Source organism: Malaclemys terrapin, chromosome 4 (assembly GCF_027887155.1).
Source record: "Malaclemys terrapin pileata isolate rMalTer1 chromosome 4, rMalTer1.hap1, whole genome shotgun sequence".
Taxonomy (NCBI): Eukaryota; Metazoa; Chordata; order Testudines; family Emydidae; genus Malaclemys; species Malaclemys terrapin.
In genome coordinates, this window is record NC_071508.1 from 10147955 (window position 1) to 10174786 (window position 26832).

Sequence of the window (26832 nt, forward strand, 5' to 3'; positions counted from 1 at the left end):
GATCAGTGTTTATCTGCATTCACTTCTGGAGTCCCAGGAAGGCTGTACAAGGCTGCTATCCTCACATTTCAACCATTTCACAGAGGTCTCGGGAGTGCAGCAACTCGCGATGCTTTTCACTGCACTCTGGGCACATAACTTGGATTGTGGTGGCCGATACAGTCCTCTCACACCCTCTTTCTTGTTACTGCCAGCCAAATGCACAATGACTAACTTCTGTGCCCCTAATGGAAGCAGCTGCTGGGTGCTGCATATCGTCATGTTACTGTTCGGCAACACATAAATCAAGATCAGACACTCAAGGTTCTTTCGATCTTTTCTTTAAGCACTTCTGTGTTCATGGTGCCCAATGGAGTCAGGGCTCCTGAGGAGATGGGGGTATTCTAATTGATGCAAATAAAGGCCATGTTTAGCCAAACCTTTGATCCTATGGAAGCATCCCAACCCACCAGCCGCTCAGTCCAGTCTCCAGTCCCAGCCAAGGAACAGGTGGGCAAAGTCAGGGTCTGAAATCTGATCCACACAGTGGCAATGCAGTCTCAATAGGCTACATAAGGGATGTTTCCCCCACCATTCAGATTTGCCCCGTAATTCCCCCTTGATGCAGGAGAATGAGCACGGATTAGCCAAATCCTTCTTTAATTTGTCATTGAAGGACTGTGAAGCAGCTGGTCATTAGCACATCCATCCTTAAGTATCTCTTATGCCACTATTGTGGCTGAGAGAAAGACCCCCCCTTAGGTAGAAGCTGTGACACAGCATTTTTATCTCCCACTGTACATTTGCATTAATGGGGCCTTTGCTGTAGGCAGTAGGTTAAATACTTGATTTCATTTAGGAGTCAAGAGGGGAGATCTACAGAAAGATACTGACAAAGTTTTGGAGTTCTCCAACTACCGGTAGGTAATTTTCTCAACTTTTCCTTCCAGTTGAATATAAGCCAGTGGGACTATTTCTCACTGTGGAATCATTGCAGTGATTAATAGACATGTTGTGCTCATGTAATTTCACTTCATGGCCCACAGGGGCCCAGAAGGTAACCAACCTAATGCTTTTTAAAGTTGAACATTTTCCAGCATTTGTGTGGGGTTATAAATGAAGCACTACCTCCCATGTATCATCCCAAGAGCTGCTTTCTCTCACTGTCCTCCCCTGACATAACAGTAACAGAAAGGGGATGGGCTTGTGCCGAAAGGAGTGCTAGCAACTTTCTCTGTCATGAAAATCTGCTTGCCTTCCAGCGCTGTCAGTGATTCTTAATGAGGGAGCCGCTCTGTTTCATTTCTTAGGGGAACCACGCATGCCCTACATAGCATTCCTTTGCCATTTGTGAGCAGTGTCCCAGCACCTGATCCATACATAGCAATGCCATTTAACTGTATCCCCAGTGATGTGCACAGGTATCTCTATAGAACTGGGTAATGATGGCTGCTCAGGGGAGATAGAAAAATCAACTATTGTTACCATATGTTCCATTTAAGAATATTTAAGCAAAGTGCAACACACAACCTCAAACACACCTAGCTCCTCACAGCAGCCCACACCCCATCATTTACCACCGGCGCAAACCCGCACAGCAACACCACCAGCACACACAACAGCCACAAACATCATTCAAGCCTAGCAGTCTGTTGAGTCAGTGAGAAGCGATGGAAACAGCTGCAAACAGGACGGAGAGCTCTCTTTCGGATATCGCCAGGTTTGTAGTTCACCGGGCTTTGTAGTCCATTGCCCTCCAGTTCTTAAGTTCTCGACCATTTTTGGTTTTTTACACGTGACTTTACAAATTACCCCGTGAGACAACATAGACTTTTGGCTGCTAGCTTATCTAGAACTTTGTCATGACTGAGATTTCAAAGGAACCTACGGGAGGTAAGGTCCCAAATTCCCCTGGAAGTCAGTGGGCTAGGATACCAATTCCCTTAGGTCCGTTTAACACACTGCCAGGGAACACAGTATCCCTATGTGTTGTACCCTTTTTTATGCTCTTAAACGGAGGCCTGGATAAATGAATGATTCAGAGAAAGAAACCTGTTTCTGCTAGAAATTCTCTCTATATCTTAATCCCCTTTGCACAGGTCTGAGCATTTCCTGCTTCTGCAACATGTCACATAAATCCTGTCATTAAAAAGATTTCCACTCGCTGACCTGCTGCGACTGACGTGGCATTTTGCGGGTTGCAATATGTTTCTGTGTAGCAGGGTCTGCGAGAGACAACATCACTTCCCTCGGGCTTATAAACCAAAGAGGGAAGGCCCTTGGTGCCCTAGAATTCCTGGTGATTTATTTACAACACTGCAAGCCTTTTGTATAGGGGAGAGGGGACAGGTGCACGTGCCGCTGGACTTCATTGTTACCCATCAGCGTGTGTGTAGTGACACTGCTAACCAAGGTCATGGGGGCAAGCGCAGTGCAAATGTCATGTTGGCACAATGAAAGCCGTGTCCTGGCCATGGCAGTTGAGTGGAAGAGGTTCCCGGGGCAGTTTTGCTGAGGCCTAATTCCCACTTACTGCGTCCAATGAATTTATTCCCCACCCCCTCAGTTTGGAATTGTTGTGAAGGTGCCAAGGCTCGTAGATCCCCGACTCTGAGCGAGGCAGGGTTCAGGGGTCGCAGGCAAAACCATTAATAACAAGGTGCAAACGGCTGGTTTATATGGAACGTGAAGCTTTTTACTTATTTCGTTTTTGCACTTTGGGGGCTCTGTCTGGTTGCTTACGGAGCACTTGGTGTCTGGTACCTATTTTGGCTGAGAGCAGGCGATTGGGTTCCTACAGGGCTTCGGAGGAATGCAGCAAATTGTTCTCTGGTGTTGTAATTCTGCAGCAGTAGCTGGAGCTTGTCTTCCAGTTATTAAATACATGCTCATCTTGAGGTCCTTTTTCTTTCTGGGAAGCAATGGGTGAAAACCTCCAGAAATACAGACTGGAGAGGGGTCAGTGGGGGGGCGGTGCTGGGGTCTGCCTCTCTCCTTCAGCTGGATCACAGGTCTCTAGTACCAGCAGACTGAAGCGGTTAAAACGTGAGCTAGTTCCCCAGAAGGAGGTGGATGCTCTTATCGGATTCTCACAGGCATAAATGAACTGAGCCTATCATTTCTGGGCTGGGGGAGAGGAGCAGCACTCCCCAGTTTGCTAGGATCTGGTGCTGGGGTGTGGGAGCCAAGTTGAATAACTCCCAGGATTTCAGGATAGGAATGGCTGCAGAGGTAGGGGCTTCCTCTCCCGAGGGACCAGAGGACAGTGCAGCTGCTGACGGTGCAGAGAGAGACAGGGGTGAGGAAGAGATGCAGTATAAAATCCTGCCCAGCAGCCTATGAGCAGCGCCAGCTTTCCATGTATGTTGCACTTCCAAAGAACGAACTGGCGTCTCATCTGCCTGTGGACAGCTGGTGTCCACTCTTCTTTACCCAGGTTGCAGGGTAGAGTGAGCGGCCTTTGGACAAAATCGCCCCTGTGCCCTCCACTCTGGGGTTATATAGACAATTGCAGCAGAAACCCACTCCCACTTCGAATCCTCTACAGTCACTCCACCTGGCCTGCCACCCATTCACTCTGCTTCCCTGTCCCCATTTCGCCCTTCTGGCCACCAACCTCCCTCCCTCCCCTGAGGAATATCAGGGCACCGTGTGCGCTGCTGCCGATGGCTTGGCAGCTGGGCGTAGCTGTCTCTAGTGCTGCCCGTCTCTTTTGAGCTTTGCCTCTCCCTCGGAGCCACTTCCCCTTCCGTCTGGCCTTTTAAATCTAAGGAACCCTGTCTGAGCCAGTGCCCTGAGGATGCTGTGTAACACACTGTCTCTACCATAATTCATGGTATCAATCGACTGTTTCCATGGGGTTCATGTCTCTCTCTGTGGGGGGTCTCTTCTCATTAGTCTTTGGCTCCTTGTTTGTTTGGTGAATTCCTGGCTCTAGCCCTAGAGCTTTGTCCAGTGATGTGTTCCTCTGCTCTTGATAGCCTCTGAATTATGCAACCACAGCTTGGGCTCAGAAACACCCTGCTGTCTAGATTTCCCCTCTAATCCCGCTGTAGGCTATCATCAGTCATACAACGGACTCTGACTAGTGCGTTCTCTTGTCTTGAGTCATCAGCTGAGATTCCAGGGCCGTAATCCAGTCCTTCCCCCTCCTCCGCTGCTCTCTGGGGCAGCCTCTCATGTTCAGTAATAATGGACTTGGAGGCTGTAACAAAACAAAACAAAAAAGTCCTCCCACGTGGGTCACGACAGGTTATGCAACAAATGTCCCAAGAAATCTGACCCTGGGGCTTGGCGCTGTGGTCCCTGCTGTGGGGGAGCATGGCGGCTTGGCTAGCACCCTCTCAAGGTGACAACTGGCAGGTGTATGTCAGCAGAGCTCCTTGTGTCCATGCACACACACAGGAGACGGGCACAGCATGGGCTGTTGGCTAAGTGTACAAGTTGTTGGTGGGTCTATAGCAGCAAGGAGGCACTTTCAGGGCTGGGGCACATTGGAGCAGTCCCCTGGCTCTCCTTAAGTGCCTGTTTCTGACTTTAACCATATCTTGTAACTAGCACCATGTTATCCACGAAAAGCAGGTCATTGTGTAGTCAGGGCACAGTGCTGGCTCTCGCTCATGCACGGCTTCTGAGGAGGAAAATCCCGTACTCAATTTATGTCCATTTGGAAGCGTAGGATATATCCAACCGGTGCTTCATTTGTAATGAAAGCGGTGCCCAGGCTCAAGCAATTTTTTTACATTAATAACTGATGCAGCAAGCCCAGCGGTGCCAGGGCTGTCACCGGCCAGGCCCAGCGGTCCCAGGGCTGTCACCGGCCAGGCCCAGAGGTGCCGGGACTCAGCCCTGGCAAGCCCCAGCACAAATTAAGCACTGCATCCTACCTCTTACCCAGCCCCACTATGTGTCCTGTCCAAGATCTCAGCCTCACAGCCATCCATTCAGAAACCCATAAAGCAATTAATTCTGCTCCTTGTCTTTTGGTTCAGACAGGCCTTGGGGAATTTCAGGATGATTAGCACATGATCTTCCATGGAGGGCTTTCCATACACTTAGCACAGATCACTTAAGAGAGGTTAGTGAGTGGAATTGAGTATCCTCTGACAAGACTCCAGCCTTAGTAAGCTCTTATAGATAGAAAACATCTGCTTTCTAAGGAGGCTTGTGGTGAATGGAGGGGGAGTTTGTTGGTCCCATTTGTAGCAGAGCACAAGGGAGGTCTGAATTTCATTAGCCCTGCAAATGGAAAGTCTCCACATTAGGCACGAGAAGGTAATTCCATGTAACCAACTTATTTCTAATTGCTAGATATTTAATGACTAATTCTTTGCTGATAGAACACGGGGCAAACATTAGCTGTCTCACAGTGGCCTCTGTGTGGTCACAGACGAGTGGAGAGGCAAAGGGAGTCCTCCAAGGCTGCACAGCAAGTTGGTTGCAGAGCCAGGAGTGAGTCCTCTGCTAACTCCACTGGGCCACTGTCCTTGTCTGTGCTACTTTGGATGTATTTCAGTGTTGTTGATACAAGCTCCTTTGTTAATGCCAGCAACCCACTCAAACCCAGGGAAGTGTCAGGTATCACTGTCTGCCCTGTGCCTTATCCCATGCATGGCTGGAAAAAAAAGAACACATTTCTACATTGCTAGGTGTGAGATGTGCATGCAGTCCTGCTTGGACTCCCTCCGAGGCCTTAAGCAAGCCACATAAGGCCCAGTTTTCAAAGGTGTTAAGCACCTGCCGCTCCCACTGGCTTCAGCTGGGGTTGTGCTGCCTCAGTGTTTCTGAAGATTTGGCCCTTAACTCGTCTGCTTTGGTCTTGCTGTCTGCAAGACGGGGATAATCCTGCGCAGTGCTGTACGGGTTGATGAATGTCTGTCACATGCTAAGGATGCCCCTTGTAGGGAGAAGATAACTTTAATATTTCCTGCCTTATGTGCAAGTCACAAACACGCATCCTCCGTGATCTCCTAGACGTATTCCAGCACTGGTTCACACACCTGCCTGCTCAGTCTCTCTCTTCCCCCGGTGAGCACCTCTCACAGAACCGGCACAGCTCATCCGAAATGACCTGGAACTTGTTATTGCCTTATTGGGAGTGTGTTAAAGCTCAGACTGACTTTTCCCAGTCCCTCAGAGGTCACACTCCTGCCCTGTTTAAACAGATGTAAGCACCGACGGAGGAGTGACACATCCCCTATCTGCCCCTTGTGCACACAAGTCACTCCCTCATTTTGCACAAAAATCCACCTCCCCCATCTCGTGTCTAACATGCATTGTAAGCTTATTGGAGCCAGAATTGAGACTTTTGTCTGTAATGTCCTATCGAAATCATGATTATTTTGCCTCTGGTTGCTCATTCCCCTTCATCTATCTCTAGTAATGCCCCTAGGAGAAGCGCCCATTGGTAGTGGTGGATTGTTTCATTTGCATTTATTTGGACTCTTGAGATTTTTCCTTCCTCTTCTATGGCGTGCCTAAAAATCTAAACAAAAAGGCAGGGTGGTCTTGTGATGCACTGGAGTGGGATTCAGGAGATCTGGCTTCAGTTCCTCTGCCACAGACCCCTCCTGTGTGTCCCTGGGCAAGTCACTTAGTCGCTTATGCCTCAGTTCCCCACCTGTGAAGCGTGGAGAATACTTCCTTTTTCTCATCCTTGGTCTACCTGGTTTATTTAGGACTATACATTCTTTGGGGCAGAGACTGTCTCACACTAGATATGTGCAGCCTTCAGCACAATGGAGCCTTGCTCTCGCTTGGGGCCTCTAGCTGCTTCTTTAATAATTGCTAACAGGCATCCTTAATCCACTGCCCTGTGTCATTCTAATTCCCCATCATGCCGGGGTGGGGAAGGCCACAATTACCAGTGCTTGAGAGGCTTGCCCCTTCAGCTGCTGTCACACCGTGAAATGACGCTTTCCCAAGGTTAACCTTGTAGCGTTGGTGTGGTTTGCAGCTAGGAAGGGAAAGCCAATAAACCCCCGTGGCTGAAGCAGTCTGCCAGCATTGTTGGATGGTGTGCAAGACTTTTTTCTCCATTGCTTTAAAATATTGAACACCCGCGTTCAGGGAGAAGAAATATTCCAAGGCTTTAATGGCAGTTAATGATGAAGGTGCAGCACATGTCCTATCATTCATCAGGTGGACCTGTAAACCCGCAACATTGTATTTCTGCCAGAGGAGCACTCCCGAAAGGTCTGCAGGGAGAAAGAAACGTTTCTTCAACACTGAGGGCACTGGGGTCCTTTCTGGCCCATTCAGTGTGCATTACCCAGGGGGAGGGGAGGCAGATTTCTTGCAAAAATTCTTTTTTTCTTTTTTAGTTTGTCTTAAATTGATGGCAGGCGGGGCCGTAATGAAGATAAACGAGGGGCGCTCTTCCTGGTAGATTAGACCTTGCACAGGTGAACACGTCTGCTACAGCAGCTTTGAAATGCCCTGGGTGGAGCACAAACCCTTCTCCTCCCCTTCACCTGCAGGAATTCCACCAACACCCTTTGGAGAGGAAACAAATCGCTGTGAAAATTGCATAATGTCGGAAACCCAGGCGGGTTTGGAGAGCCCAAGGGGAGGCACCAAAACCTCTGAGATGAACAAACCTGACCTTGAACCAAAGCCTTGCATCAGCTGAGAGAGGCTGGGAGCTGCTGGTGGGCCCTCTAACAACTAATATGAGCACTGTTCAAAAGGGAAACCAGTCTGTAACTGCAATGCGTTACCAGCCCCTGCTGAACTTGTAGTGTTATCAAATGTCCCCTCTAGTCCGTGTTCACACACAAACCCATCCAATGCTGCACTGGCCCTGCTCTGGGCCTCTAGGCTGGCCGAGGGTTGAGTCCTTTGCCACTGCATTTCATACAAGACTAGTTCAAGTTTCAGCTCATTACCTTGTCTATATGAAAAGGATTCAGCAAGGGCCAGACGGGGAGCCCCTTCCACTCCTGGGCAGCCCACACCAACTTGCCACGCAGAGGAAGGGATTCACAGCTCGGCTCACCAGCAGACGGTTTCGATTCCTGGGATGCGTCTAGGTAAGCTGGTTCCCCCACTTCAGCCTAGTAACTCCCGAGGCAGAGCGGGGTAAGATCACAGTCCAAAGCAGGAGCTTCATTCCGAGCCATGAAACGGCACAGGCATGGGTTAAAAATAATCATAAAAAAATCCCTTTGCTTTAATCCCTCCCTGCCCCGCTTCTGCTGGCTGCATCTCTAACTGCCTAGTGCTAGAGGAGGCTAATCATTATCAGAGAGTTTTCCCAGCTCTCTTAGGCGTGGTGGAAATACAAAGAGGTGCAGAAAGGACCCCCCAATTTTTTTTTTTCAGATGGAAAAAAATGTAAATGTTGAATTGTCCATTGCCATGGAAACCAGTGAGCCATGTTTCCAGGGAAGTTGGATTTCATTCCAGTCGCTTTAGGTTTATGACACCCTTGCAAACTTGCATAAAAATGTCCAGGTTCAGGCACACCGGTTACTCACCTGCCCTTCAGCAGGATGATTGAGCATGGAAAACCCAGTCACACTTTAGTCAGCCATCAAACAAGCATGACTCGCCCTGGGCAAATAGGGAAACAAACTTGGGGAGGAGAGTTTAGAGGCATCCTTAACCATTTGATTCAGTATCATGGCATTTCATATATATTGCCTTTAAAGGACTTGTATAAAATGACACAAAAACGAACTATATCTGTATCCCAGTAAATAAATACACTACTGTAAACCCACCAGGAGGGGAGGGGAATGTGCATCGGACATACTAAATTACAGTTAACTCCTAAGGCACAATACTGTCCAAGCAACGGTGCATACTCTTGAGAGTTGGACACCACAAATGGTGGGCCAGTCTATACGCCAAAATTACATTGGGTTAGCTACATCGGTTTCTGAACCAGTTTAGTTACACTGGTGCCACCTGCTTGTTAGGAAAGTCTTAAACCAGCTCAGAGTGGCTAACAAATCAACGTAAAGCACCCTTAAACCAAATTCTCTGCACTCCAAGGCTTGAACTCTACTCATTCAGAAACGTAGGTAGTTGGTGCAATTTCTGTGTGTAGACCAGGCCTAATTTAGGGCTTGCAGTGGTGGGGGGCAAGGGGTGGTGTGTGTGGGGGGTGGTAACAAGTATTTTTTTCTATCAACTTGAATTTCGGTCAATAATAAAGTTTCAGCCACTCAGCAAAGATCTGGAGGCTAACCTAGTACTTAGTCTAGCACTGTGCAATCAGGCGGCTTTCACAGAGAACTGCCTGCCTATAAGGCAGCCAGCGGTAGAGACAGGACGCTCTACCTGAACTATTGTTCTGTTCTGGTGGGACATGTCTGGCATGCTGACGAGCTTCACGGAAAGCCAAGAATGATCATTTCAGGGGGTTGTGGTGGAAATCTCACTGGAAGACTGCACCATCTGCCAGCCTACAGGCTTTAAACAGAGTGGGGAAGCAGGTCGGCTTCTGTATTGGAGACTGTGAAGAGAAGCTCTCGCTCCCAGTCACACGTGTAGTAATGCACAAAGCAAAGAGCGTTGGTTTCTGATATAGGTTTATAATGAATTTTATCTTAAAATAATAAAGCCGTATACACAACATACAAATGAGTTTTACAAAGAGCCACTGTTATATAAGTTTACTTTAAAACCTACCAGTCTCTTCACAGACTCTTTGCTCTCTTTCTCTCTCTCTGGACTTTTTCCCCCCTTTAGTAGTTAATCAGATTTTGGGTGACAATTTGCAACTCTGCCTGTCCTCTTCATTGAGGAGTGGAAGAAAAGTCCACTTACAAAGAGTTGCTCTTGTCAGCTCCTGTCTCTAGTGCAGCCGTGCATTAACGTGCTGGGTCTGTTTGAGACCATCGCGCTTCCTTAGGGCTTTGCAACATCCTTCCTTGGGCCTCGCTAAAAACAAAGCAAAGAGAGAGAGCTTTCTGCAAGGATTTCATAGTTTGCTCTAGGTTGGTGACGGTTGTTTTGGGGTGTTTTTTTTTTTGTTTTCCTGGTGAAATTTAATTTATAGCAAGAAAATTCTTTAGGGACACGCAGGGATCAGTCACTCACATTCCGACGATCGGTCTCACGTTCGTAAGCAGCTGCGCTGACCTTTTGCAAGACGACAATGGGCAGAAGACGCTTCACAGTTTAAGCAATGATTGCAGACTCCTTCGAGGGAAGGGGATAGACTTGCTGAGCAGTTGGAAAGGTCCACGGTATCTCCTGGGAAATGTAGTCCTGTCGTTAGTGCTTTGCAGAATTCATTAAATAAAAGCCATGCAGCTGAACTACAGCTCCCGGAATGCCATGGCCCATGGGGCACGGGTCGTGCGTGAGTTTGTTTTTTCCCTCTCTGGTTCCTGTCTCCTCAGGTTTGGTCTAACCACTCGGCCCGCTTCGGTGCTTTACACGTGTGCACGTCAACAGTGTCCTCGCACTCCTTGCAGCGCACAGCGCAGCACCAGTGGAACTTGCACTCGCACTTGGTGATACGCGTGACGCGGGTGGTGTCATAGCCCCGGCCACAGCACATGACCTCGCAGCCGTCGGTCCCACGGGACAGTTTATTGCACACACGACCCGCCGTCCCCAGGGAACCTGTAGGAAGGAAGCAAGGGTTCATTACACTGTCCCGCTCAATCTCGCTGTGAACGAAAACGCACCATTGTGACATAAGAACGGCCCTACTGGGTCAGACCCAAGGTCCATCTAGCCCAGTATCCTGTCTTCCAACAGTGGCCAATGCCACAGAGGGAATGAACAGAACAGGTCATCATCAAGTGATCCATCCCCTGTCACCCATTCCCAGCTTCTGGCAAACAAAGGGTAGGGACACCATCCCTGCCCATCCTGGCTAATAGCCATTGATGGACCTATCCTCCGGGAACTTATCTCGTTCCCCTTGTATAGTTTTTGGGGTGATTTTCCAGGCATTGCTATCAGGGGCTCTCTGAAACCAACTACTGTCCATCTAGACTTTAAGGTCTTTGGGCCAGAGCCTGCTTGTTTTGTTCTCTGTCTGTACAGCACCTCACATGATGGGACCAGGTCAGGATTGGGGGGCCACTAGGCCCTACTGCAATATAAGTTGGAGAGACTGAGTTTAAACACATGCTGTTTTAGCAGTGCATGAACTCCTAATTTACTATTTTTACATGGTAGGTTCTTGGGTGCAGGGACCGTACTGTGCCTTGTGGGTCAACAGCAGTATGTTTATAGATCTATGGACCAATTGTCTTTCTGCCTTAGCATTCAGCTCCCTCGCCCAGAGAGGACGTGAATCCTTACACAACAGCCCCAGGTCTTTCTATGAAATGCAGAGCACAATTTTCTGTATACATTTTCAACCAGGCCACATCCTTGAACCAGGTTTCATTTGTGTCCTGTGGCTCAGAACTCACAGGGCAGATGGGTTCAGAAATAGAGACGCTTTGCCCCGAGCTGCTCTGAGCGCTGGCCCACATGGTGGAGCCTGGTCATACAAAGTGACCTGCCTTGAAGTCCCTGATCCCGTGATAGCCCCATAAGCAAAAGCACAAGCGTGGCATCTACTGGCTAATGCTCAGGAGTCATTGGGGCCCAATTCCCCGTGGCCCTGCACCTCAGGCTGATGATTAGACCAGTGCAACGTGGGTGGGAACCACTGCCACATTGGCACGGTAACATTCCCCACTCACTCGCCACTGGTGTAAATGACTGCACCAGGCGCAGGGAAATGGGGAATTGGTTCCCATAGATGAGGCCCTCTGCATGCACGGACATAAATGGTATCAGCTAAGTCCCCTAAACAGCAGCAGGGAAATACCCAATAATGCATGCTTTAAACAACACAGGGAGAGCCGAGGGGTTGCTCAGGCCCCAAACCGCACCTGAATGCTCTTCCCTAGGTCTGTACGGTTCCTGAAATTCTTGGGCTCTACTTTTCCTAGCACAAACACCTCGCATTCTCATTTTGGGGGCAGTGTTGTGTGCAAGTGCCCGTGTCAATGGAGAGCCTTTCCTCTCCTGCGGGGTTTCTGTTGGAGGATGTGGGGGGATCTGGGCCCTGAGGTCACATCTTCTGTCTAGTATCAGATGAGTTCAGACCTGCCCTGGCTGAGGTCAGGTCTCTGAGGGGAAAGAGGCCCCAGTTTGGTCTCTAGCAGCCACTCTGAGCCGTCTAGCCATAGCTGAGGGACCGAGCTGGTGAGGGACAGGGACCTTCAGCCTTGCTGATCACGCCTTATTCAGACAGGCCTTTGGTTTCTGGGGAATTGGGGCAATGCACTGAGTAAATTCTTTCTTCTTCTGGCCTCTCCCTTGGATCCAGTTCAGGGGTTGTCTAGACACAAACTGGCCCCCTTTCACCTCTGTCTGACACGTGAACCGGTTTAGAAATGGCTGATCTTGCTTTTGCCTAAACCAGCTCAAGCCAGAATGGTTGAAGCCACTTCTGCCCTGGCAGGAGCTCGTGTTAACCTGATGGAAGTGTGTATCTACACCAGCCCCGTGCTCCTGGTTTCAGCAGTGAATGCTCGCCAGGAGTTTGAACATTGGGCACTGCTGAATCCCCTCTGGAGCTGCAGGCTGTGCCCATCCTAGCATCAGTGTCTGCGCTGCTCATCAGCATCACACAGGGCTGCCCAGAGGATTCACGGGGCTCGGGGCAAAGCAATTTCAGGAGCCCCTTCCATAAAAAAAAGTTGCAATACTATAGAATACTATATTCTTGTGGGGGCCCCTGTGGGGCCCAGGGCCTGGGGCAAATTGACCCACTTCCCCGCCCCTCTGGGCAACCCTGGCTTCACAGCACGACAGGCCAGACTCAGCCGGCTGGCTTCGGGGACTCTGTACTGCTCATGCCAGGCCTAGGGAAGCAGGTAGCACCGGGAGAGTGGTGGTAGCAGAGCGGTTCTTCTTCGAGTGATTGTTCATGTCCATTCCAAGCAGGTCTGTGCGCGCCGTGTGCACGCCAGCACGCGGCGCGCACACACCTGCTTGGAATGGACATGAACAACACATCTCGAAGAACAACAGTTACGAGAAGGTGAGTAACCGTTTTTTCTAACTCGTGCTCGGTGATTTCTAGTATCCAGCAAAGGCGGTAACGCAGACTTGTCTATTCTGGAATCCTTCTGCCTGTGTGCCTTGCCAGCTGGTGTGAGGGAGGAGCAGACAGAGTCTGCGGGGAGAGGCATATAAAATAGCAGGCCCAGGGTTTAGAGGACTCCTGGGTTCTCAGCTCTGCCACGGCACTCATTCTGCTGCTGCCTCCCCACCAGTACAGCGGGAAAGGACCAGGCCCGCGGGTGCTGCAGGGGTTCATGTGTTTAATGCTCTTTGGGTCCCTAGGGAGGAAGAGGCTACAGAGGGTGGAATCTGATGAACAGCCCACGCGCACAGGCTCCCGTGGCCCTGCGCCGGGACCGGCACACGCTTTCCAGGCCGCCGCTCCTGAGACAGCAGGCTGGGCATGGTGCCGCCCCACGGAGGGGACCCTCTGGCTGGGCCCCTTCAGGGGGGCTGGATGTGACTTTCTCCTCCGAGCTACTCCCCAATTCTTGAATCATTTCTGTCACTGCTACCTTAGCCCCTCTTGCTGCCCTGGGGACCGTCCTTGCACTTCTATCTGTGCGCTCTGTATGCACAACCAGGGCCGGCCCTGTTCGTGCTCTCTGCTGCTCCTTTGGAAAGCGCTGCATGCTCGGGGTGATTTCCAAGCTGCCTTTCTTAGCCCAGAGCCTTCCAGCTGCACTGGCCCATTAGCCAGACCCTCTCGGCAGCTCCTAGTGTGTGAGAGGTGGAGATTTGGAAGCAACCTCCTAAAATGGCTGAAACTCTCCTATTAAACATCCCCTCAGCTTTGCTGATCTTCCTTCCCCACCCCACCCTCTGTCCGTGCACTAATCCGTTCTCTAGGCCAGGTACAGGCCATGGATATCCCCCACCCCACCTCCCTCTCGTCTTCGCAGTTTGGCTCTGCATTCCCTGGGTTTGCTCTCTCCCTGTGCCTGGCCCTGTCTCCCCTGGGGTGAGTTACTCTGAGCTGGATGGAACACACAGCCAGCCCTCCCTTGAGGCAGGTATGCAGAGAGCTCTCCCCACTAGCGTGTGTCAAATTCCCTTCACTTGTGGTTTAATTATCCTGTATGACGGCTGGAGAGGCCAAGTACTAGAAGCAAAGGTTTATACACAGCAGGAAGCTACTGGACCTGGGACCTGTACCAAGGCATTGGCAGACAGCTCTTGAGTGTCCAGTTAAGTGGCCCTGGCCAATCCCTATTTAGAAGTGGAAATGTCTCCCTCCAGTTGTGAGGCCCTCTGCAGGGCTAACGGCCTTTGCAGAGCCGGTGCAGCTGCCAGCGAACTGGCACGGCTGCTCTTACCCCACACCGCCTGGAGGTCCAGGCTTCTTTGGTCGTGCAAAAAAGAAAAAAAAAAAAAAAAAAAGACTGTAGCCTGCTGCTGCTCTGAAAACCCCATGTAAAGTTTGTTCATTGCTCTCTGCAATGGTTCAGGTAGGTAAGGGAGACTCTGAGTGACTGAAGCTCACTTTGGAAGATTCTGCTCAGCTGTGCCCTGGTGCAAATGAATGGGGTTACTCTGGATTAACACCAGTGTAAGGGTCAGTCAGACAGGCTGACTCCCAGCAGCTGAAATGGAGACAGAGTTTAGATAGGACTGGTTTAAACTTGCGATTTAAGCTAGTGTAAATGGTGAATTCTCTGTAACTTGAAATCTTTAAACCATGATTTGAGGACTTCAGTAACTCAGCCAGAGGTTAGGGGATATTTCAGGAGTGGGCGAGGTGCTGTGGCCTGCAATGTGCAGGAGGTCAGACTAGATGATCACGATGGTCCCTTCTGACCTTAAAGTCTATGATTCTAGTGGTGGATGCAGCATGAGAGCGAAGAACTGAGATGACTCCTGGGTTTCCAGTTCTGTCCTCTGATTCACTGCGAGACCTTGAGCAAGTTCTAGGTGAAGTTACTTCACTTCTCTGCTTCCATTCCCCCTTCAGTAACACAGGGTAATACTTACTAGAGGGGGTTGAAATTTTGTCAAAAAGAATGGTTAGTTTTTCATTTAAAACTTATTTTTGACAAATGTTCATGTTTTCATTGGGGGGAAAAAAACAAACTTTTGGGTGTTAAAGTGAAAATGTGTTAGAATTGGGGTTTTCATTTTTTTATCAAAACCCCTCTCCCTCTGGGGGAGAAGAGGGAATTCTTTCCTGACCAGCTCTCGTCACTTCCTGCTATGCAGGTTGCTGTTTGTACAGTGCAAGGTGCTTTGTGAGGCTCTGCTGGAAGGTGATCGTGTAACCCACACACCTGGGTGGGGTGTTCTGTCCCATCCAGAGGCACCAAGACAGAGATAAAATGACTCTGCTGTATAGTAACAGCCAATTGGCTTTTAGCTCATGCGATAGAGGTTCATGCACTAAGCTCCAGGGGTCCCAGGTTCAGTCCCGCCCGACAACAACTGGCGTCTGTTGGTGTTACACTAGTGCCGTGTGTGGGTTTAGTACTCAATTTTTGGGACACATTTTAAACAAACCCTCCCAAAAAAGCAAGACTGAAAATTCGACTCATTTGAGTCTGTTTTCTGACTGACTTCACAGTTCACGGCCTGGCCAGGACGTCAGGGCATGTCTACGCTGTAGCTGGGGGTGAGCCTTGCAGCCCAGCTTGGCAGATTGTCTGCACAGCATTTTGGAGCCTGTGGCAGCGAGCCTCCTGCCCCAACTCCACAGACTTGGGCTAGCACTGTAAAGACAGCTGTGTAGACAGCCGCGGCTCGGCCTGGAGCTGGGACTCTGACACCTAGGGATGAGGGCGGGCTGGAGAGCCTGAGCTCCAGCCTGGGCCATAACGTCCACACTGCTATTTTTAGCAAGCTAGCTCGAGTGCTTGTGTGTGTCTGTCATCCGGGGCCGGGAGTCTCGCTCCCAGCTGCCGTGTAGATGCACCCGCCGAGTCCAGCCGCAGGGCCCTGCAGTGCATGGCTGCAATCGCAATGGAATTCCAGTGGCGTGATTAATAAACCATGCGGCTATTTGGTTTTAATTTGCTATGTTGTTAGTGCTTATTAGAACTAGTTGGAAAACGAGTAGTTGTGAAACGCTTTTGAATTCTTTTGCTGTTTTTTAGAATTTTTTCACAAATTAAAAATTCAGACCAACTGCTCAGAAACCCCCAAATGGTGAAAAAAATTGTTCAACAAAATTTAAGTTTTTTAATATTAATCAGTCTGAAGTGTGTGTGTGTGTGAGAGTGAGTGAGTGAGTAAGTCAGGTCTGAATATGCCCTGGGCCTGGCTAGATGAGTCTTTTGTTCCTCTTTGTGAGTTTAACTGTACAGGCATGTCTGAAGTGGCCATGGCTGGCTCTGAAGGTTACAAAAGGGCAGGGGCGGCTCCAGGCACCAGCGCCCCAAGCACATGCCTGGGGCGGCAAGCCGTGGGGGGGCGGCAGTCAGGGAGCCTTCGGTGGCATGCCTGCGGGAGGCCCGCCGGTCCCGCGGCTTCGGCGGTAATTCGGCGGCGGGGATACCGAAGCTGCAGGACCGGTGGACCTCCCGCAGGCATGCCTGCCGTGCTTGGGGCGGCAAAATACATAGAGCCGCCCCTGCACAAGGGCGACAAAGTTTGTGGTTGGTTTATTGTGTGTTTGGTTGATTGTTTGGAGCACATCTTTGATCAGGAGGAGGGTGCATGGTATTTACTGAAACCACCATGCTGCTCCATGGGGTTGCCTGGTGCCAAAGGCAGCAACGAACTGGTCGTGAGCTACTTCTGCCCTGTCAGTTCATCCAGTTTGCCGCTGGTGTACGTGCCCTCTGCTGGCTTGATTGCAACACGGTGGCAGGTACGGCTAGGCTCCCTCCACCTGGGGCAGAGACCAGCCATGGGTCTGCGTATGTGTATGATGGGGTGGCTGAGGTGGAAGGGGACGGGTGGGACTACTAGAAGGTAGAAATACCTCTGTGCTGCTGATGCATAGAATAAATGTGGGGCGAGTGGCTTGTTTAAGTGTAGAAACCGTTTGTTCATTGCTATTTTCCTCCCTCACAGATTGCCTGGGTACCGCGGCTGCACTGCTGGGTCCAGGGAGCTGTGCCTGTTGCCAGGGAAATCGATGGCAATGCAGGGCTGTTTGACCTGGTGGCCAGAACCGTCACACAGAAGACCGGTGCTTTCTCTGCAAAAGCTGAATAACAGCCACTTGGACTTCTCTGCACGTCGCCCCAAGCCCATGCAGTGTAGCTACAGTGACTCAAAAGCCTGCAGTAACAGCTCGTGCACACCCTGCATGGCTGCGTGCTGGAGCAGCAGGGCTGGCTCCAGGGTTTTTGCCGCCCCAAGCAGCCAAAAAAAAAAAAAAAAAAAAAAATCCGCGATCGCGATCTGCAGCGGCAATTCGGCGGGAGGTCCTTCGCTCCGAGCCGGAGTGAGGGACCGTCCGCCGAATTGCCGCCGAATAGCTGGACGTGCCGCCCCTCTCCGGAGTGGCCGCCCCAAGCACCTGCTTGACAAGCTGGTGCCTGGAGCCGGCCCTGTGGAGCAGTGTGTCCAAGAAAGGCCTAGGGTTTAGAGAGGAGTCTCCAATCACATACACCCAGAACTGGGGCAGGTGAAATACTGGAGAAACCGGTGCAATGCAAATCTCTATCCCAGCAGAATTTCTGCCCCTTGCTCACTTCTAGTGCTGGCTGCTGCCCAGGGAACATGCTGATAACTTGGAGGGCAGGTGTGGGCGGCAGCGGCTGCCTGGTAATACTGGGGGATGATTCCCTGATATTCCTGGGCCCTCAATGCACCTTCTTTCCTACCGTTTGAGCATATGGGGTCAGAGTGTAACCAGATCAAACCCATGCTGCTTAGAGCTGGGCCCTGTGCTGTGAAGGGCCCCAGTGGTGGGAGGGTGGCAGAACTTGGGGAAAGGCACTGGGACGTTTGACAGGAGTTTCCTGAGGCCAGTAAGGCGAACTCCAGTGGGTTGGCTCCCCCTCTGGCTGTTGGGACTCCGAGCTGATTAGTATATTCGTCTGAAAGCCCCAGAGGAGAAGTAGCCACCAGCCCCGAGTGACGCACAGCAACAAGCAGGCTTGCAAATGGCTGGGGTGTTCCCAGAGCTGGGCTGCCGGCGGGGGGTTCTTCTGACTCCTTCCCAGCAGCAGCCTGACAACTGCCACTCACCATTTTTTCACACCTGGACGTTTGTGCGCTTGGATGGCTACAGGATTCACATCCGACTGAGTCACCTCTGATTTCCCAGGCATGCAGCACAGAGCCAGCCCCCTTCATGTCCTTCCTGTTGCCTACTGCAGCTCCCATAATCCCTTGCTGCTCAGACTGCCCAAGTGGTAGCGGTCTGCTAGTTGCACTTTCACAATCACAATGGTTGGGAAGATGCTGTTGGGCTTTTTATTTTAATTTTTTTCTTGTCATGAGAAATTCCACAGTAAACCTCCTCAGGGGCTGTTTTGTGGGGCCTTTTGAGGGCGGAGAGAAGGGAATAAATATGGCTCTGAAACCTAGACATGTCCCACAAAGCAATGGAACAGCAGAGAACGCACAGCGTATGCTGGAGGCTACCCTACATTCTGCCTTGCTGGTGCAGCCCCGGCCCCAGCCGCAGGCGTTCAAACCTCACTCTCTGCTAGGCAGCCCTCTACACGTGCAAGCTAAATGCCAAGCAGTAACTGCAGTGCGGCTGTAGGCGTGTCAGTCCCAGGATATTAGAGAGACAAGGTGGGGGAGGTCATATCTTTTATTGGACCAACTTCTGCTGGGGAGACAGTTCTGAGCTAAAGAAGAGCTCTCTGTGCTCAAAAGTTTGTCTCAGAACAGAAGTTGGTCCAATAAAAGACAACACCTCACCCACCTGGTCTCTCTAAGTGCTAACCAGGTGAGATAGGCCTGCACTGCCTAAATTCGACAATTGGGCTGAGTCCAAGGGGTGGGTTGCTCTTTAATATGGGTTGTGGGAGTCCTCCTGTGGGTTAGTGGGAGGCTGCAGGCCTGGCAAGGGGGTGGGAGATGTTTTGCTAGATTGCCCGCCGCACCGGCCATGCAGACAGCTGTTGGGGCAGGTTCTTACCTGCCGACTTGTCCATCACACAGTAATCAGGAGAGTTCTCAAAGTACACCAGGTCTGTTTTGGTGGGTTTCCTGAAGTTCTTGTTGGCCACGGTGAAGCCGGTGCCATCCTGGTTCATTGTCACCTGGATGGCCCCATTGTATTTCTTCCTAAGGTAATCCCCAGTTTTCCGAAAATCTGACATTGCCAACCAACAAGTCCTTAGGGTGCAGGAGCCGCTGACTCCATGGCATTTACACTCCAGCTTCAGGAATCGCTTGACAGCCTATAAGAGAAAAGAAGCCATGAGGAAAAGGTAGGGCCGAGCCAGCCCGTTGCACTCACGTCGGTCAGATCCCAGCTATGGACACTCAGCCTCCTGGAGTTGCTCGCTGTTTCATGCCCACGTGGGATGGTGATAGCTAATGGGAAGAGGCAGGGAGTTCTGTGAGCCTTCTTCTCAGAAGAGCCAAAGGGAGGCTTTGGAAAATTACGCAAGACTGGCTTTCGTGAAGCCCCCTGATCACCCCAGGGAGCCGCCGAGCAGCAGGGATTGAAGGCAGAAGGCCTCTGCCATGCCACAAACCTCTCTCCCCTTGCAACAGCTCTGACACCAAAAGGCCACAGGCATGATTTATGCACAGGACACATCTCAGGCTATGTCTACACAATGCAGTGTTCAGCGACACAGCTGTGTCACTACAGCCATGCCGCTAAAAGGTGCACAGCGTAGCGGCTGTTTGTGCTGACAAAAAACTTCCACCCCCCACAAGCGGTGTTAGTGTGTTCGCAGCGGCGCTTGTCGTCGGCAAAACTTTTGACTTTCGGGTGTGAGGTTTTTTTTAACCTCTTTTGTCGTTCGCTTGCCAGTGTAGACAAAGCTTCAGTTTAAAGCAGGTTTGTGCTACTGCTAGTTGTCTTGCCCTGTGGCCGTTTATCCTGGAATGGAGGTGGGAGGAGCGATAAGACTGATTGAGAGAAGGGAGCTTTCAGCATCAGGCCATTTATAAAACTGAGCTCATGGCTAGGGACAGGTCAGGGGTTAGCTCTGTCCAGAAGGGGACACAGACACAGGCCCGACTTCAGTGCTAATGGGGTGTGACGGATGTTCACCACTTTTACAAGACTAGGATAAATGTTGTACAAAGGCTGCCTGGTGAGCTATCATTTGAAACATTGTAATCTGCTGAACATTATCATCCTGGTAAAATGTGTGCATCAACCGTGCATGTAAAGTTACAAGTTTCTGCTGTATAACATTGCTGTAACATGTTCCAAAGTTAGACAGGCAGACCTAAACCAGTTCTTCAGAGACACTAGCACACCCAGACACGTATCAACACAGTCACCTGGGTTATCACTTAGTTAAGCGACCATTCTCCAGCAATGGGAAGATGTGAAAGAGAAATCTACATTTCAGCACAGGGACTGCTCAATGCTCACATCCACAAGACGCTACGTGTCACCTGCACCCAGCTGGGGGTAATCCTCAGAGGGGAGAGTGGTGTAAGAATGAGAGACAGTGGCCTCAAATCACCTCTTTCTCCCCCATCACTGCTCACTGCAGCTGCAATGCTCGAAAGACAAGGAAAGCATCATTGAACTGGGAGAGCAGTTTTCAGCAAGTATAGACTGCTGTAAGTGTATGGCAAGACAAAACCTTTTGCTTTTCAGTTCACTTAGCTTGTGAAGTTAGGCATTAGCGGGCGTTTTACTCTTATTTCTTTTGTAACCAATCCTGACTTTGATGCATCATCGCTTGTAATCACTTACAATCTATTTCCCCATGCTTATTCCCCCCCCCCCCCCCCCCACACACACAGTTCCTCACATCTCCTTGTCAATTGCTGGAAATGGGCCATTTTCATTACCACTACAAACAGTTCTTTTTCTCTCCTGCTGATAATAGCTAACCTTAACTGATCACTCTCCTTATAGTGTGTATGGTAATACCCATTGTTTCATGTTCTCTGTGTATATATATATCTTCCTACTGTATTTTCCACTACATGCATCTGATGAAGTGGGCTGTAGCCCACGAAAGCTTATGCTCTAATAAATTTGTTAGTCTCTAAGGTGCCACACGTACTCCTGTTCTTTCTGCGGATACAGACTAACACGGCTGCTACTCTGAAATCTATCTTTCTGTAGTTAATAAACTTATTTTATTGTTTAATCTTAACCAGTGTGTTTGGATTAAAGTGTGTAGGAAACTCCATTTGGGATCACAAGGTTGGTGCATATCATGTTCCACTGATGAAATGACGGACTTTCTATGAGCTTGCATTGTTCAGCCGTGTGCTGAGCAGGACAAGACGCACATTTCTGGGGGACAAGGCTGGGACCAGGAATCTGCCGGTGGTCTTCTGCTGTGGCATTCATGAGTGGCCAGCTAGTAGCACTCAGTAGTGTGCAGTTGGGAGCAAGGGACATGCTGGAGGCTGTGTGTGAACTGGCCAGGAGGGGCTGCTCCCCAGTAAAGCAGTGTGATAGGAGACACAGCTATTCAGCCGTCCAGATTATACCCTGGGGAATGTCACATGGGGCTCTGCCTTCCCTGAGGCCAGTGGGACTGCAGGGAGGGCTGCAGGCCCTGGTGGCCCACAGGGTCCATCTGCTCCCCGGAGTCTGCAGGGACCCGGCACTAGCTGCTCGTGCAGGAGCCTGGGCTCTTTGCTGCAGAGAAGAGCTTGGAAGCAAACAGCTCAGCAAGGGGGGGTGAGGAGGGCACCCCCAGTCTGGTTGCCTCTGAGAGAGTCCCAGTTAAATGGGGAATCACCCCAAATACAGGGGCTCTGTTGTGCCCTGGAAGCTGGATGTGCTGTTCCCAGCCCCCTTACCTTTCCCCCACAAACTAGCACTGCTGTGCTGCAAACTGCCAGGGCGGGAAGTCCAGGCAGGCGAGGGCATTCCTGCTGGTGGGGGAGGGTGTGGGCTGGATCGGGGTCCCCCCCACTGGAGAGTTAGTGCCTCTAACTCTCAGCCGGCAGCTATCTCACCCCGGGGCACCCGGCTGGGGAGGAAAGCTGCTTTCCTGCCAGGCTCCAGTGGCCGACTGGGGCTGCAGCAAGGGGCCTGGCACAGCGGCTGCTCAGTTCCTGTGCCCCATGCTGTCCCTAGGTGCTCGGCCCAAGGGGGGTGTGAACAGCTGTGCCCACAGCTTGGCAACAACCTGGCTACTGGGCACCAGGCTGGGTGCAGAGGGGCCCTGCAGGGTAGGAAGTCAGGCTGCAAACTGGCCCAGGGTGGTGGACTGGGCCAGGGTGGTGGCCTGCGCCGGCTGCGGTCGCCGGGCTCTGGTGCTGGCCCGGGCCTGGACCCTGGTACTCACCGTCCTTCCGCAGCGGTTGTTGTGCAGGTTCATCAGCGCCCGGGCGTCCTTCACCTTCTTCTCCTTGGCGTCCACAAAAGCCTTGGCGAACTTGATCCCGTAGTGGATGTTGTCGCTGCAGCCGCCCCAGTCAAACTCCCCTCGCTCGTCCTTGGAGCGGCCGCGCTTCAGGGGGTCGCAGCTGCAGGCTTTCAGCTCCCCTTGGCTGCAGGCCCTGGTGATGGCGTAGACGACCCCGGCCGAGGAGATGGCGTAGACGAAGGCTGCCTCTCTGCTGCCTGCCGGGGGTAGTGAGGGACAGGCCTGAGGGTGTGCACTGGGCCCGGGCATAGGCAGCCCCATGAGAGCAGGAAACCTCAGAGACATCCCCAGGTATAAAGCATGGCTGTGCCTGGCTGCCCCAAGGCCCCTCCAACAGGGCCCCGCAGCACCTGCCTCCTCATTCTGCCCCCCTGCTCCATGCACTGAGCCCACGGGCATCAAAGCGGCCAAGGCCACAGGCCGGGGACTCCGGCTGGGAAAAGGCAGGGCCTCAACAGAACTCGGCTAAACAGATTCACAGAGCTGGGGGCCACCAGTTCCTCCCAGCTCCGCCCGTCTGCTCATCCCACAGCCAGGTGGGCACTGCTTGGCCTCCATCTTCCCACCGCACGAGGCAGCCTGGCTGGCACTACTCACGCCTGCCCTGTCTGCCTCACGGCCATGCTCGGGCACTAGGGCCTGGAGCTGACCTGGCACTAGCCCGGCTTTGGACTGCTAGGGTCACGGCTGGCTTGCGAGCCCAAACAGCGTGAGTGGGGCACCTCACCCGGGGGGCTGGCTAGCAGTGCTTGCGCTTCGTCCCCCATCACACTGCCCAGCAAGAGCAATGCATGGCATGAGCCGGGGGCCGGGGCCATGCAGAGCCCGGTAGTTGCCAACGAGGGGGTGACGACTGCACTGGGAGGGAGGAACTGGCGCCCTTTATCGCCCAACCTCCATGTCTCCCTCAAGTGCCGTAATGCTTCCGCCCATGGTCCCGACAAACAGCTGCACAGCCACCAGGGTAGCCCCCTAGGGTTCCCAATTTAGGTTGGATGTATTCCTGGAGGTTTCATCACATGACATAATTGTTAATTAAAGATTCATCTTTAATTCCTGGAGTTTCCAGGACAATCCTGGAGAGTTGGCAACCCTATAGCCCCCTCACTGCTCGCTGTGCTGGGATGCCTGCCCATCACATGCCAGCCCACCCCCTGCCTGGCTGGGATCTTGGCGGCTTGGTAATTAGGACAGTTTACCTGGGCCCCCGCCACCCTTTTTATTTGTGGGAGTCACCTGTTGTCTCGTGTCATGCTTCCTGAAAGCCTTGTGGGACAGGGCCTGTCTTTTAGCGCTTGGCACAAAGGCCCCCCACTATCTTACTGGGCCCTGTAGCAGCTACTGAAAAACAAATAACCACCGTGCGTTACCCCTCCGAAGGACTCTGGGTGTGGGCTAATGTGCTGGGATAGCTGAACCACAGGCCACTGTGCTCTGCAGGCCCCAAGACCCTCCTGCGGCCTGACTGAAGAACTCCAGCGGATCATTCTGCCCCCCGTTCATTTTGTAACCACGTTAAAAAGCAACCAGGGGACGTGGGCCCAAAGGGCAGGCTGTTAACGGGGTGGCTCGTCCGGAAAGCAATGCAGCGGTGCTGCGCGGTGGGCTTTGGGCGGGCGGTGGTCAGCATTGCTAAGCGTAATGGAGCTTACTTTTTCCTCTGCTGGAGGAGTTGGAGGAGACGGGAGATGCCCCCCCGGGGGCTATCCAGAAGCCTTGCTGGTCAGTACTCAGCCCTCACACCAGCCTGTTCAGAGCTCCTTTGCTGGACAGTTCCCCAGAGACCCTGAGCACCACAGGAGCAGTGTAACAGGGCTCTGAGAGAGGGAGCTCCCGGGGATGACAATGAGTGGTGGGCGGCTCTGATGAACATAGAGCTTGAGGTCCTGTTCGGAATGTGCTTGAACTAGAGCTGCCATCTGGTGAGGTGAGAGTCTAAGGCCCCTGGAAGGAACAGGGAGATAAAGGGGGCGGCCTGTCGGCAGATAGGAGTCCCATGGAAGAACAAAGCAGAGCCAAGTTCCAGCAGGTCCCTGCACAGAGCTCTCCTCCTGGCGGCAGATCCCTCGCCTCACAGCCGAGCTTGGGAAGCATGAGCTCGAAGTTAAACCTGGGGGCACAGTCCAGCACCCGAGAGGGATGCCATGGCCAGCGTGATGGAGGAGAGACCCAAGGGCGTTAGGGTGCTGAGAGGGGAACTGCCCTGGAGGCGGCAGACTGAAAGCACAAGGGCTGGGCCCTACTGGGAAGGGACAAAGGCCAGAGAGCGGAGCTGATGGAAGGTGGGGGGTGTATCATGGCAACATGGGATGGAAGATTGAGGTTTAGCTAGAAAAGACACCAACTGTCGTGCCTTTCGGGGTAATTCTGCAGGCATGCCTGGGGTACCTGCCCTGGCTGGAGAGCGTGGTGTTCTGCAGGACATTGGCTGTACATATATTCAAGTCTCTAGCTGAGTTCCCAGCTCCTCACACCTCAATCTGCCCCGCCATTCCCTCTCCTCCCATGGCTGCAGCCAGAGCAGAGGAGCCCTTCCCTCTCAGGCAGTGACAGCAGCCAGCTTTTGATCTCCCCCTCCGGTGCTGGGAAGCGCTTACAATCCCAGCCTGCCGGAGCTGCGAATGGGCAGGCTGCAGGATGCCCCAAGCAGCACAGGACGCCAACTGATATTTTATGGTTCTGGTTTGAGTTCACAGCTGGTTTTATAAGTTGTAAAAGCAGCTGCAAATCAAAACCATGCAGCGGTTCACTGAGGAGGGACCCTGTCAAACACATCCTCAAAGAACAGAGTTCTCTGGGTACCTGGCCAGGGCTGGGGGACAGGTACCAAAGCCGGGAGCTCTCCTGTCGGCTCTCCATCCTCGCTGGCTCTCCCAACAAACCTGGGTGCATGGGGGCTCGGGGACACAGGGTCACAATCTCTCTGCTCTCAACCTATGAACCAAAGCTCCGGGCTGCCCAGGGCCTCTACATCAGAGTTGTCCATCCAGCCCTACCCGACGGGCCACAGGCCTTCTGAACCCCTTGCTGGCCAGCAGCGAGCAGTCCACACCCCAGCACCAGCCGCTGGCGTTGTGTAGCAGGCAGGAAGAGGACTGGCGTCCTAGACAGGACGCCTGCTCTGCGGACGGCGATCAGAGGTGCCCGGGAAAGGGTGAATGCCCCGTGCACGGTGACCTGGCACGGCAGGGTGTGTGCCCAGCCCAGTGTCACACATACAGCTCCAGCCACCACGTAGGCTCCCTGCTCCTGCACACTTGCTGTCTCTGCTTACGCAGCCTGGGGGGGCCCCGGGGCTGCCAGGGCAGGAACTGCTGCTCACTGTTTGCTGGCTCAGGGGTAGAGGTGGGACATCCCAGAGGGTGGGCGACTCCTCTACCCACCAGGCTGTCGTGTGCCAGGCCCCAGGGGAGGCACTGGGGCTATGGGGGATGCCCCTGGACTCAGCGTAGGGAGTTCCAGGTGTCACAGGCTTTGCAGTCTGAACGTCTGGGTGGGCGGGGATGAAGGCCAGAGGTCTCTGGCCTCTGTCATATTCGGGGAGCAGGAGCCTAAAGCCATTGGTTGCATCTGATTGTGGGGGGCCCATAACTCCAACAGGTTTAACCCCTGCCTCTGCCCTTGGCTCTGCAGGGACAGGAAGGCGCTGACCCAGCAGCAAGTGTGCCTCAGTCAGGGGCTGGGGCAGTTCCCCAGACCCATCTCTCCTGCAGGCTGCAGCCCCTTTGTCTCCTCCCACCCAGACAGCTTCCCTCCAGTAACCCGCACTGGGATCTTTCTCCATCTAGCTAGCTCCTTCCTCCTAGCCAGTCCCTGATGTGCAGTGAGGGTGCCAGTGCCTCTGCCTCTTACCCAGGGGTGCTCAGACACTCTCCAGATGAGGTGAAGGAAAGCACCTGGGGTGAAGGAAAGCACCTTCCCAGCTGATCTTGGCCTCCAGGCCCTGTGGCTGAATGTGACCCAGTGTATTGGGGGGGGAGGAGGGCAGGTAGGCAGGCAGGGTGGGAAAGGACAGGATCATCTATCTTGTTGCTAGATCATTCTGGTTCCAGCCTCATTCACAATTGATCACACATGAACTAAAAACACTCCATTCAGAGAACATTGGGTGTCAGAACCCCTTGTGAAGGGGTGAAAATTTTGCAGAACCAGGAGTGAGGAAAAGAGAGGTGATTGGCTGGATGGGGTGTCAATCACCCAGAGAAACAGGGGCGGGACTTCCCTTCCCTGCAAAGGGTTCTGGGTGAGGAAGCCCTCTATAAAACTGGCAACTGCAAGCCAGCTCTTTATGGCTGTTGGAGGAAGAGTCACCTAGAGGAGCCTGGCTCTGCTTGATTGACATTATTAAAGGTAGTCATTGCTGTTAGTGGCCTTTATTTAAAGTAAGTCTTGGTATTGT

General features: G+C 52.3%; 1 protein-coding gene across 1 annotated transcript in view; it reads right to left on the reverse strand.

The window, feature by feature from the left end:
* Positions 1 to 9498: 9498 nt before the first annotated feature.
* WNT2B (Wnt family member 2B) overlaps positions 9499 to 26832 on the reverse strand; it is a 46087-nt gene continuing 28753 nt past the window's right edge. The window contains exons 3-5 of the mRNA XM_054027283.1: positions 22353 to 22630; positions 19043 to 19307; positions 9499 to 10557 (exon numbers count right to left, since the gene is read on the reverse strand). Of these exons, the coding sequence (XP_053883258.1) occupies positions 10328 to 10557; positions 19043 to 19307; positions 22353 to 22630 (773 nt within the window). The 3' untranslated portion in view covers positions 9499 to 10327. The remainder of the gene's footprint in view (positions 10558 to 19042; positions 19308 to 22352; positions 22631 to 26832) is intronic.